Genomic DNA, 13,616 nt, shown 5'->3' on the forward strand with positions numbered 1-13,616 from the left:
AATTAAAACTTAAATCTTCCCTTTTCTGGTCCCCATGGAGTTTTTATTTGAGATTTTGCTGCAGCACTGAATGGAGCAATGAACAGCAATCTTTACTTTCAAAATCATTTTTAACTAGCCCTTGATATCCTTGAGGGAAAGTGTCTCGCATGCTAAACACTTTCAGTTCTTATTTAAATGCATTTGTACTCCTCATTTCTCTCTATTTTGACACTTGGTTCTTTCTATTCATTCACTAAAACTTGCAGGAAGCAAGGCAGCCCAAATTAGCACAATATTTTTCCTTTTGGTTCGGACCCTTTCATGGGGAACAATGGCAACGCCTCGCTAGGAGAAATGCGGCTCAGAGTGCCAGGGTGTCGCTTAACACCTCAGGGGTGATTTCAGGCCAAAAAAAAAGGGCAGAAAAGGGTTTTCTGAAGCCCCAAGGCTGTGACGGGGCAGGCAGTCCTGCTGCCGGTCTCCTGCCAGGGGTGGTTTTGGAGGGAGGGATATTTTCTGACTGAATTCCACCCCGACGTTAGCGCTCCTTCAGAGCAGGTGAGTGTGACGGAGGTGGACGTGGTGTCTTCCTACCCCTCCTCACGGACCCCTGCCTCCGGAGGCCGGGCCATCACCTAGCTCCCTTCTCCTTCCTTTAGACACTGCCACCTAGCACAAGCTTCCCTGCCACCTCTCCTTCCCCAAGGGTCTCATCACTGCAGAGACAGGTTAGGCCCAGGCCTCTGAGGCGGTGCCGCCATTTTAAAGGAGCACGGGAGGTGCCTGCTGCGGTGCTCGTACCCCGCCGAGAAGGAGCACACCTCTCGCCAGCACTACCCTACGCAAACAGCCTCGGCTGCCTTTTAGGACGGCCTGAACACGATGCAGGGCCCATACGGAAAGGAGACTGGAGTCTTTGGCTACTGGTGATAAAGACCTCGTCACAAAGACAGGGTGGAAAGGTCTTCTCCAAGGCATTAGTGTGGGTGCAGGGGAGGAGTAGCCTACTGCTCTAGTCGAAAAGTCTCAGGGTTTATGAAATCTGAATTATATTCAGATAAATATTTAAAACTCCCGATGCTCATGAGAACTACCCTGGGCCTCTGGATCTTTTCAGTTCAGGCTTTTATTAATATGAGTGGGTTTAGTTAAAATATGTCAGCTTTATAAACAGAGCATAAAATAAATCAATGGGATTCGTGGGGGCTCGGTTTGTCCAGAGATACGTTTTATGGATCAAACTCCAGCCAGCATCTGCTTCAGCCCCGGGAGGGGACGGGGGAACGTCCAAGGAGATGCACTTGGCCCCGGGGCGAGGCTGCCATGGGGCACGGCCATGGCACGGGACAGGCTCCGTGCACGGCACAAGGCGCTGGCCACAAGACCCTGAGGGCACTGCTGGAAGCTCAATAAGGATGCATAAAAACACTGCTTTACTGTACAGGCATCCACCTATGAGCTGCAATGACTTTCTCTCTGCACTGGCACTACAGCATTTGGGAAAACTCTCTGCTCGTCTCCGGGGGACCACCGGCCACCTGCGTGTGCTGCACGTCGGTGAAACACTGGCCTGGTGCTGCTGGCTGGATGCACGTCGCACACCCAGTACCGTAGGAGCTCATTTAGGCATCTCCTACCAAAAATAGGTTGAAACGTTCAGTAAAATAGAATTGTAACAACAATACCTGAGAGAGAAGGGGGAGAACCAACAGGAGTTGAAGGATTTGATGAAAAGCTGTTGTTGGTGTGATCTGGAGAATAGATCTTTAAAAGATGATACAGAATTAATCTAAAGCCATCACAAACTGATGCAGAAAGAAATATGGAATTCTTATGCATTCAGTTCATTTAAATGAAAGCAGGACAGGTTAAAAAGCCTCTTATTCAAATATTAATATTTCTATAAAGACAAAACTGTATTAGATGCAGGAAGCTAGACAACAGACCCCTTTTGATGGGAACAGACACTAGCCAATTAAGCGATGGTTTCTGATTGTCACACAGATCTGCCACGGTAGATGTACACATTTTCATTGTATAGACTACTTTACGAATGACTGTCATTGACAGGCCTTCAAGCAAGCCTGAAAATTGCTTTTTTGTTCTGCTGAAATCCCTTAACGGCCAAAATAAAGCAAAGGGCACGGAGCACGTCGCCCTGGCACAGCGGGGAATCTGCAGCAGCAAACTCCAGCTACTCGGCCGCTGCTCCAGCGAGAAAGCCCCTGCCTGCCCCGTGCCCGGCGAGGGTGCCACCGCCCTGCGGTGTCCCTGGGGCCGCTGCCACGCACCGCTCGCCATCCGTGCCATTGGTCAGGGCACCACTTCAAAGTGGATTCTGTACTGTATCAGTTAGTTCAGGCAATCTGGAGTCTGACTTTTCGTCTTTTCAATGAAGCATCGAAGAATATGCGAAAAAAAATTAACTCTCATGAGAACTCAATGGAACCCACTCTGCCCAGAAAATAACTATCGTGGTCCTTATTAACAGTCAGTCCGTGCCAACAATTACCAAACACCGAGGCACGGCAGTGTTTCCTTCTGCTCGAGGTGGAAAACTGCCATGCCCCAGTTACCCCGGTAAGAGCTGGGAACTCCTGACTTTAACAGCAACCACAGCAACTGAATAGGTGGAAACTGCCGTGAAAAATATAAAATCTGAAGGCAAAGGGAATTTAGAGCGAATCCTGTTTGCAGATCGCTCGGTAGCACAGAAGTAATCCTGCTGCCGATTTCTGTTCAGACCTCCCTTGCCCGAGTAAATGACGTGTGTGAAAGACTGAAAGACACAGCTCATTGTCACCCAGTGAATGGGAACAGGTCAAGGTTTCCACTCTTTCCATTTCTAGTCTAGCATAAAATTAATTCTAGAACTTTGTAAACACCATTTTGCACTGATTGTTAAATATCTCAGTTGGCAGTGACTCCCAGTGGGTGACCTCTGAGACCAGGTCTCTCCTGTTTGCTGCTCATCTTCTCAAACTCCAGGCGTCCAATTCTGATTAAAGCTCACACTTTGAAAATGGTAAACGTGTATTCCAAAGTAAATATTTCCTTACAGAGGCAAGTGCTTTCCCCAGCGCATCACCAGTCTGCGAGCTGCCTGCCGCCCCACTTCCTCTGTTTGCTGAAAAACAAAAGACTCAATGTAAAAACAGACAGAAAGACATCATCCGTTTCTATTCCTGGTCCACTTACTCATAATTTAATTGCATTTTAATGCTAATTACATCAAATTAATCTTTAATTGCCATTAATTTGTTTGCTAAGGTAGATATCAAACACATTCACGCTCCATTTTTTCAGATAAAATATAAACTCGAGATGTTGTTTTTATAAAAAAATATATCACGGTTTTGATAGTACTCGGCCATATGGCTTTATTTTTCTAAATAAAAGGTTGCTAGTCGAAGATGCTCAAAGGCATGGACATTGTGCAGGTTCCTAACACTAAAGACCGGGCTCAGGAGTGGCTGCCCGCCCTCCATCGCGTGCTCAGCCTCGGTGCCTGTGCTCTGGGCTCTTCGAACTTTGCTCCAGCAAGGGTTTTCTCTTCCAAAACTTATACGTAAGGGCAATGTTCCTCGTATAAGCCACCAGAAGCTACCACAGAGGAATATTACAAAGGCGGCAGAGATAAACTCCCCAGAGCCGGGGATGCCAGAATTCAGTCTGCCAGTGGAGCCTAATTTCTCTCTTCTGCGTCTGTACCGCGAGCCAGGCATTAATTACACGATCGCTTACTGCTCCTCCACGCAGCCCCAGCCTCGCTCAGCGCACGGGCAGGACAAAGTGCTGGTAATAAGCAGCTACCCGGGGTTTTGTTTTCTCCCCATTCACTCGGTGACCCTAGTCCTTTGTATACGTTTCAAAGCGTGTTTTAAAGGCGTTATTAATTTCCATAGACTTCTCCGAAGCGCTCCTCTGACTGTACTTAAAACATTGCACGAACCTTTAATTAAATGATTTTTTTTACCATCTCTCAAGTGATAGGATCGCACCTTTCATATAAGCAATTTAGGGAAAGAAAAATCGTGGCGTTAACAGTCCACCGATTTCTCACCCTCGAGTGACAGGACTGAAACGTCTCCGTTCACAGGAGAAATTGAAGGCAAGAAAAATTAGGGCAAAATGTTCCACCAGCTTCAGCATCTCTGTGTCCATTTATAAAGGAAAAGCACCGCTCTGACTGACTGCCGGGCGTGATCAATACTCCTGCTTTGGGCCCCGCAGACTGGAAGTCAGGCAAAGAGAAAATGAGAAGCAAGCGGCCAGTCGCCGCCCATGGAAAGGCCGGACTGATATCTGGCATCCCAATTAATGCCGCCCTTCAACCTTCGTGTTTTGTAACTTCTGAATGACTGACGCTGCAACTTTTTTACTGAAGGGATGCACTTGTGTGCGTGTATATTATACTTTTTGGGCCATTACAAGAAAAATAACCGTCCCCTCCTGCAGCACTGTGCCGTTCGAAGATCAGGGCATGGGAAGAAGTGTTGGGTCCATCTTACAGCTCTTCGATTTGGGCTCTTTGGGTAACTACAGCTGAACGTCACTACCAGCTGAACGTACTTGGCCCAGCGCTCACAGCAGATGACATCTGCCTGTGCATGCTGCAGCCCCACGGCAGCACCAGGGAAATGTGGCTTTTGGGGACCTTTGCACCCTGGCCCAGGTGTTATTGATCCTCCACCCTGCTTAAGCCCAAACTTTCCAGTAGCAGCTTCAGCCAAGCCTAGAATAAAGTAGTTCAGCTGGAAGGGAACTTCAGAAATCATCTAACTCCAATTGTCTGATGTCCAGTTAGAAAAACTTAAGGGATGGCACAGGAGAGCATCTTCCTTCTGTATTTCATGTACAATGCACACGTTTTCTATTAAATGCAGTACCTGTACATTTAATTTGACTGCATACAACCCTGTTTCAGCACTTCTCCTACAGCAGAATCATCTAAAGAAGCCCCAAATATTACGTGTGTCCCTGCCTCTTTCACCCCTTTCACATAAACTTACACATTCTTACGAAATTCTTATTTAAACTTTTATTTTCACTATTGTACACTTGCAAATATGCTCATATGGCAGTGATGACCTATTTGTAATTTCATCTTAGTTTGAAATTAGGTATCAAGATATAGAAAGTTTTAGGATTTACTCCACTGAGCTGCCAGGGAAAGTATGAAGTTATTACAGCCCCAAATACTAACACAGAAATGCGAAAGCACACCAGCAGAATACATGGCCTCAGTTAGAGATACAACTTATCAAGCTAATTTAATGTTGTAAATCACAACCTACAGGTTTTGCAACCAGGCAGATGTCCAGAAATTCAGTTACTTCGCTCTAAAGTGAACTGTGAATCTAAATGTAAATCATGCATTGTTTTTTCCTTTTTCTAAGTGACCCTAACTACATTATTCTAAAATTAAGTCCTACATTTGTCTGTCTGAAGGCTGGTTTCTCCTAATGAGATGAGCTGTACCGCTCCTGCGGGAGAAGGAAGCGCAAGGACTGCAGCCCTGCTCCAGCGTGAGCTGGGCCACCTCTCCTCTTTGCTGTCAAAAACAAAGGAATTCCTTGGATATGCTGAATATTAGGCTTTTCCTGAAAGACTTCGAAGACAAATTACTGCAAGAGGCCCGGAAATCATACAGGGAGAGCCGCAAGGATGGGCAGGAGTGTGTAAAGTTTCCTTTTGCAGACAGGGTGCTGCATGGGGAAGAGGAGCGTGAAGAGCGATGCAGCTGGGGTTCGTGACACGGGGAAGGCAAGCTGGGCACGACCATTCATCATTCTCCGCACAGAAAAACTGAAAGGCAACCACTAAAATAAAACAAAATGTTTTTTTTTTCACCGGTGTTCAGCCAAATGGGAAAAGTCTTTGGTTTAAGGAATGCAAAGACCAAGCGTGCAAATAGGTTAAAAAAGAACTGGGCAAATTCATGGGGGAAAACATCCATCCGTGGTTGTTGAACACACGTCCAGGTGCATCCCCAGCTCAGGCTGGCTCTCAGCTGCAGTCTGCAAAACCCCAGGAAAATGCCAGAGGACGGATGACTCCACAGACGGGAGAAAATGGGCAAAGGAAGGTAGCTGAGGCACCTTCTGTGTGGAAGACCGAGTTAAACATAACCAGACAGAGATCTTGTAGAAGTCTTCAGGCCCCCGAAATAACCATGTTTACTTAAATATAGCTAACCTTTTAATGGATGTGTTTATTTTTCACATCACTGCTTTGCACGTAAATTGTCTTTTTTAGTTATTCTGGTAATAGAAAAGACATGACTGAAACCTGTAGGTGGTTAAGAAAACTCCGTATTTGAAGGATTAACAGAAAAATATAGTCTTAAGAAGAGCAAGCACTGTCTACTGCAAGAGCCCAACTGCTTCAGAGGCAACAGCACCAAACATCATCCCAGGACGTGGGACTACACGAAGAGAAAATGGACGTCAAGTGTATGGAAGAGCAGGGATTCACTGCAGAGAAAAGTAACATACAGTGGTGCTTGAGGCAGCGGATGGCTACGGAATATAACCAAGGGTTTCTATTAATATCTCACAGTTGTTGGTCCGCCCTTTTACCAGCGGCTTCAATGAAACGCTATTTAAATACAGCCACCAACGCCGTGGGGGCCGAGCGCAGGCTGAGCTGGCAGTTTCGGTTTGCACAACGACGGTCATGTTTAAATAACTGGGATGTTTTCCCGAGCTCCACATCGCTGGTGCCCAGAGCAGCACACTGAATGGGAGAAAATTCCTAGGAAAAGCAAGCAAGTGTATTTGGATGAGGCCAAAAATACCTTAGCAGAACTATTTTAATGGCTTGGAAGCTAATATTAAAGCACTTCTTCAAGCTCGTCAGATGATGATGCAATAGCAGAACGCAAGGGAAAAAAAAGAAAAAGAGGTCACGGAAGAAATGCTGAACTGATTATTTTCATCAGCTTTGTCCACAGGATGGAGGGTATTTTAAAAGGGATTAGTCAGAAAAATTGGCTCCAACTGAGGTGTCAATGTAAAGGCTTTAAAATAAATCAATACAAAGAAAAATAAAGAAGAAAGAAATGACATTTCTATGAGCTCTCAAGAAACTCAAACACAAATTTCTCTAACTTTTACCGCAGCGTAAAACGTGCTTAGACTGACCTAGCACTGGAGTGAAGAAGGTGCAGAACATCACACCGATACTGAAAACAAAGTTCTGCGAGTTCAAAGAGCCACCCAATTTCAAATCTGACTTCCCCATGAGAAAAAATACCAAAGAACAATATACGAATGGATAAATACACTACATTGCAATGCCAACGATGCTTTGTGGGGGGAAGCCATGTCCTGCAAACCTAAATTCTTTCCAACAGACGAGGAGCACAGTGATGCAGGGGATCCTGTAAATATGACGGATTTGTGCTCTCAGAAAGCTTTCAACAAAGCCATCTCCCAAAGGCTCTTAAACTAAATGGGTCTCAGATAAGAGGGAACGGAAGATATTCTTGCGGATTAAGAAGTGATTAAGGGAGAGAATACAAGAGTAGGAATTAATAGTTAGCTTTATAACACAGGAACATCCCCCCCCAAATCCCCATTGCGCAGATCTGTACTGTTCAACGCACCCGTATGTGGCCTGGGGGAAAAAAACTAACATAGGCTGAGGTTGTGGCATTTGGTGAGATCCTGAAGATGAACGTACTACTGGGGATAATAAGAAAATGTCGCCTGCAAAGAACAGGTCTTGTAACAAGTACGGGGGGGAAAAAAGCCTTATGCTGTGAAGGGACATGGGTGGGTGCTTGGTTCCCTCAAACATGCTCCAGAAGGAGAAGACCCGCAGGGACACGAGTAACTCGCTCAAACCCTGGCCTGGCCATCAAGCAGCCCCTTGCTGCCCACCAGGAAGGCCCAGCAGCCAGCAATCGCTGGGCAAAGAGCAGGGGCGAAGCAGAAACCTGTCACGTCGCCCCCACGGACCCAGCCCACAGCTGTGGAACAAAGATTTGGGGAGTCCGAGAATGAGCCTCAAGGCCTAGGGAACAGCAGGGCGGTGGGGCGGTCCCTCCAGGGGATGCCCACAATAAATGTGGATTCTCCGAGAGCCACGGCAGGGCACGACAGGCCACAGAGTCACAAAGAGGAGGGAAGAAGGGCTATCTGGTACTTGTGACAACACGAGAACGTGGCGGGGCCACGTCAGGCCTGGACGGAGCAGGGTCAAAGTGGAAGCGGAGGAGAGCTGAGCCACCACACGTCACCGTGCCGGGGACCTCTCCCAGCTGAGCTGGTGCTGAGAAGGTTGAAATTCCTAAAAATGTTCTGTGGCATGAACAGGTTGGGGCAGTGGTGGTGGCTGCCGGTGCCCGCGGGGGAGCTGGGCTCATGAGGGGAGCCGGGCAGAGCTGGTGCGAAGCCATGGCAGGTCCTCGTCCTGCAGCAGGCCGAGCGGGGCCGTGCCGAGCTCACACGGGCTGCACGAGGGGCTGGGACACTTCGTGGGGAAAAAAACGCTTCAGATTTCTAAATACTCAGCACAGCACCCAGCTCTGGCTGGAAATGCCTGCGAAAGTATCACGTGCTCACTCCCTCCTTGTATACCCTTCCCAAGGAAGGGTCCTTGCTGGAGACAGGCCCATGGTGTACAGCAGCTTTGGTCTGAACGAGGACAGATGTTTTCAAGTTCTTATGTAAAACACTGAGAGACTTAGTGCTAGGAATGCCACGAAACTCCCTCAGAACTGGAAGGGCACAGTTTATCCAAAACATCGCCGCGGCAGGCTGTAACGGGATGGAGTTGCCAAATGCAGGCTTCCAGAAAGGTTTCAATTAATGGGGGACAAAGGTTTGAGGGAAGAGCTAGGGAACGCTCAGTGAAAATTTTAGGGAAACAAATTAATCCAGGTAGGTAAAGCTTGCCTCCACACCACAGGCAGTGAGAATGCAGGCATGGGAAGCCACACAGGCACTTTTGGCAGGTTCACAGGAGGTTGAGAGCTTCAGGAACAACAGGTCCCTAAGCAGGTGCCTGCAGAACCAGGCGGGGATGTCCCCTCTGACACGACAGGTCTGGGTGCAGGTCTCCACTGACACAAGGCATCAGCAAATTTTGGCACGATGCAGGAGACAAAGACAGCCTGGGAACGGGACTGCACGGCAGGACTTGAAAATGCATTGCAAGAGCTGTCACCGGTCCTTGGGAGCTATTCCCCCACTCACCAAACTATTAATGTACCGAAGACATCGTGAAAGACTGCAACCTTTGATGGATTGGTTCTAACGACGCTGAAGAGCGTGTTTATTGTTATACTTAATCTCCTAAAACTTTCTCAGCATGTTTCTGCGAAGAACAATTCCGCACTGGAAGGCAACCGGACAGGATGATGAAGTACAGCCTTTTCCCATCTTTCTGGTGGGACTCGGATTGTAAATCTTAGATTATTGAATAAACTTCTAGGAATCTGTATCTCAACGAGGATAATTATATCGAGCAAAGTATCTAGTGTAACAGATAGGCTGCAGCCTTCCATGAGAGAATTCCAGCCAGACTTTTTATAGGTTCAGCTCTAGCACAAACTCACGCTGTTCCGATGGAACAGTGCTTTCTGAAACAGAGGGCTGGAAATTATACTTCTATGTAAAGAAGAGTGGAAAAACTTGCACCATCTTGGTATTCACAGCTGATGATCTTCCCAAATTATGGGGGACTGACATTGCTGGGTAGAAGTCATATCCTTCTTACGCTGCGCGACAGTTCGCCACCCTAGTGTAACTGGAAGCTTAACATTCTTGTAAAATATACAGCGCAGTATTATGTGACTGCTAGAGTAATAAAATTACTGTGAAACCAGTGCCTCAAGGGGAAATGCACATAATGTTTCTCCTGGAAAAGCTGCATGTCACAGTGCATAATGTCATACAAACAACATGTCATTAGAACTGAAAGCAGCGAGCAGGATTAATACGGGCATCAGATGGATACGATGGAGCGCCTTTAGCATACGCTGTACGAGCCTCGCTCAGTAACTGGTTGCCTAAACATTGCACTGCTTCAGACCTTTGAAAATAAAAGCCAACACTTTGCATAAAATTAACCACTGCTTTCTGTCGATGCCATCGGGCAGCCTCGTGAAAGAACCTTCTCCCTGGTGCCTTTTGAAGCTGCACCACCATCAGCGAACGCAGCTCATCTACCCAAGCCCTATTCGTGGTGGTTTGTGCCCCGCTGCCATTGCAGAGTGTCCCACGGATGACCGGACACTTAGAGGACATCCGTGGCTGTGTCCCTTTGCTGGGTTATGCAGTGGTCATCCTGCCCAGGCTGCTTGTCTAGGAAAATCAGGGCACACAGGGGAAGGACAGCATGCACACAGCCTTCAGGGCACGTTCACCGATTTGGGAGGAGGACAGGACTTGCATCCAGATCCGTCAAATATTTTTGCTGCCCTCAGACATGGCTCACCAGTACTACTTGATTAATATTTACAACTGCTGAAACAATTTGCACGTTTGGATTGCAGCTCTTCTGGCTTTTCTTTGCACGCTGGATTTTCAGGAGAGGAATCCAGACGAAAGTCTGGAGGAATTTTTTTCCATGGGAAATTCAGGCACTGAGGCATATGGGCAGGAGACAGGATTCTCACTCCTGCCCGTTTGCATCCCTCTGCAAAATTCTGCATCCCTAAATGTTATCTGTAAGGCGCCTGCATCATGGCTGTAAAATGGCTGAATTAAGTTTGACTCTATTAGGCTTCTTTTGAGGGAGAAAGAGAGAGTGATTTTTGCGTGTCGTGCACACAGAAGCAGCAATACATTGTAAAGGAAGACGTCTCAATGGAATGGCAAGATTGAGCACAGAAACACTATCCTGAAACAGGATACGTTTTTCTCAGACAGTGACAAATTAAGAAGAGACTGTATTTAGTTTTTTCTTTGTTCAGAGACCTTGAAAAATATGATGCCCATGTGTTAATGTTTGAACCCACCCTCCATTCTTGCTGCATTAGTCCTGCTCCCAGTCATTCAATACAGAATCATGTGTGTAATCCGAAACATGTGTCCAGCGATGTGTTCCCTATTTACCAATTATTTAATTAGCTTTATTTGTTCTTTGAAATACAGGCAAAGCAATATTTTTTATTTCCTGTATTGAAGTCTGCACCGGTATTTGCCAACTATTTAAGAAAGTACACAAATGCACGCTCTTTATTTGCAGAGCGTGTCAGAACAGTATCAGCCATGTCAGCGGAGGCTCTCCTCGCTGCAGGGACACGCTGCCACCTCCACGTCCCCCACACCACGGGGAAATCAGGAAAACACTGAAGGGGATGACCGCTGTGATACACAAGGTGTGTCACAAGGTGCTCCCGAGGTGCTGCAGGCAATTAGATCGCTAAGGACACTAAAGCCAGGCTTCAAAACTAGCCAGAGCAGGCACCGGGGGTAACATACCATCTTCCGTACCATTTTTGAAGCAAACACTTGGCTGCAGTTCTACTTATTCCACCAAAAAAAGTAACAGTGTTCAAATATATGCGCAAAGGAGGGCGACGTCATTTAGGATGTACTTATTTCCATGAAAATTCTGCTGTTTCCCCGAGCCTACTGAACTCAATACACTTCCCCAATGCCAATACACTTCCCCATCTTGACTTCGGCTCTCTGCCATTAGCACAGTGCCCTGGCGCAGAAAACAGAGGCAGGAGAGAGCAGGGAAGCCCCGGGCAGCAGCCGGAGCGCCCGCCCGCACTCACCCATGATGCTGTCGGTCCCGTTGGCAGGCGGCGTGCACGACGAGGCGCTGTAATGATTCGTGCCGCTGCGGTGGAAGGTGGACATCGGAGGAAGACTGGAGTTGATGTCTGCTGAGGAGTGTGATGGGTAGCTCTGTGCCGAGAAAAGGAGTTAAAAAAAAAGGGAAATATTTTAAGTACTGAGAACATAAGGGGCAGCAGGCTACTCGTGTTGCTCCAGTTCCAGGTGCTGCTGTGCTTCACCCAACCAAGAAAAGCCACGGGACTACAGGGGGAGCGTGTTTTTCTACCTCAATTTGACAGCTTCTGGAGAAGATGCAGCACATACCTATGTGCCACGCATAAATATCCACAGAGGAGGGTTCGTAACTGGTGGTGGTACTGTAGAGACGCGATGAGAAGAAATTAAGGAAAAAATGCTTAGGTGATGTCCCAAGCAAAGCTTTCTGACAGGGACAGCTCTGGGCTGGAGGAAAAGTCTTCCAAGAGAAGAGGCAGAAACCTCATACTGCTTTCAAACTTTAAAGCAAGATTCGACTGCGAGGCATGCGGGCCTGGTTCTACACAACTTGCTAGGAGGAAAGACGCTGGCACACCAGGTATCGGCTGGGCCAGTCCTCCCTCCTGCTGCAGTGTGTCTGCGCGACAGATGACCAAAAATGTGATGGATCACACTCTCCAAACAAGCCCGGGACAAGCGTCTGGGCAACACACGGAAGGCTTTGGTAGCTGTGTGGCTGGATCAACACAAACCTTCATTACTGTGAGACAACATAGCTGCGGTTACGCTTCTGCTGGATTCACATTACGCTAACCCCAGCTTACACTCGCGCTGTGTGTCACTGTTAAATAGTTGTTTTTTTAATCAGTGTGAGATCCTGGGTGCAGACAAGGCCTACAACACGCCTGGCTTTTATCTTTACCATAGCCATGCCCCCAGCAGAGAGAGGTCCTGCAGAAGACCTCCGGGTTTTGGGGGCTGACACAAAGCCTCCCTGGCAACACAGGCGGCTGCAGACAAATGACAGGACCTAGCCCAAAATCGAGGCATTCAGATGCCACTACAAGATAATCCTCATGCCCTCTGTGTCCTTAGGTTGTTCTCAGTAAGCTGGCTAGAAGCATCTTTCCCTTCATTTGCACTATTTAATTACTTTTACAGGTTACCCATAACAAAGCAACAAGCAACCGAATATTTGGAAGTTTTCTCAAAGAATTAAAATAATATAACTCAATGCCATTTTTCTTATCTATGGAAAAAAATAGCATCAGCTCTGGCCGAAGTCTGAATGAGGTGTTCAAGCTTTTTTTCAGGCTCGCTTGTAAACCACTCCGGGACTTCAGCCACAAATCCCGTTGGCACAGCTGAAGGGAATTTGTCCCAGGATGGAGGCACGAGTCAACGAGGATTGCTTAGGTCAACAGCCTAAACGTCAGTGACTCCGTCTCCCCTGCTGAACTCCTGCTCCGTGACACGCAGGGAAGTGCTGCTGCGTGATTCTCTCATTTCTCAGGGGAAGACATCAAACCGCTACTGCTAAATATTTCAGGAAAAATGTGGGATCCAAATATAGCTCAGCCAGGAACTCTTCTCTGTATTCAGAGCATCTATTTAGAAAATCACTGATATGGCTGAGAAAATAAGAATAATAACAGCTTTTCTTTCTTCTTTTCGCTACGTGCAGTTTCTCTACAGGTCACCGAGAAGTTAAGGACATTTGCAGGGAACTGAACTGAAATCATCCAAAATTTCCTCCCCGGGTTTTTCTTAGAGTGAAACTGCTGACCTCTCACTGATCCCCCACCAGAAATTATGCAAAGTGTACTTAAACTACCAAAGTCTTCCTTCTGTCTCAATTCTACTGAAAATATGGAAGATTCTGCCCGTCCAGATGCC

General features: G+C 47.1%; 1 protein-coding gene across 39 annotated transcripts in view; it reads right to left on the reverse strand.

Annotated features, from left to right (window-relative positions):
• The window catches only part of LOC310888599 (transcription factor 4), a 211,545-nt gene that overhangs the window by 25,139 nt on the left and 172,790 nt on the right, over positions 1 to 13,616 (reverse strand). For 32 of the 39 annotated variants that reach the window (XM_083815444.1, XM_083815443.1, XM_083815446.1 and 29 more), the window contains 3 exons: positions 11,720 to 11,852; positions 3,042 to 3,109; positions 1,668 to 1,746 (listed from right to left, as the gene is read on the reverse strand). In XM_083815444.1, the coding sequence (XP_083671570.1) occupies positions 1,668 to 1,746; positions 3,042 to 3,109; positions 11,720 to 11,852 (280 nt within the window). The remainder of the gene's footprint in view (positions 1 to 1,667; positions 1,747 to 3,041; positions 3,110 to 11,719; positions 11,853 to 13,616) is intronic. The other 7 variants (XM_083815460.1, XM_083815461.1, XM_083815464.1 and 4 more) reach the window with 1 other exon arrangement.

Source organism: Anser anser (genome assembly GCF_964211835.1).
Source record: "Anser anser genome assembly, chromosome: W".
In the NCBI taxonomy this organism is placed as follows: domain Eukaryota; kingdom Metazoa; phylum Chordata; class Aves; order Anseriformes; family Anatidae; genus Anser; species Anser anser.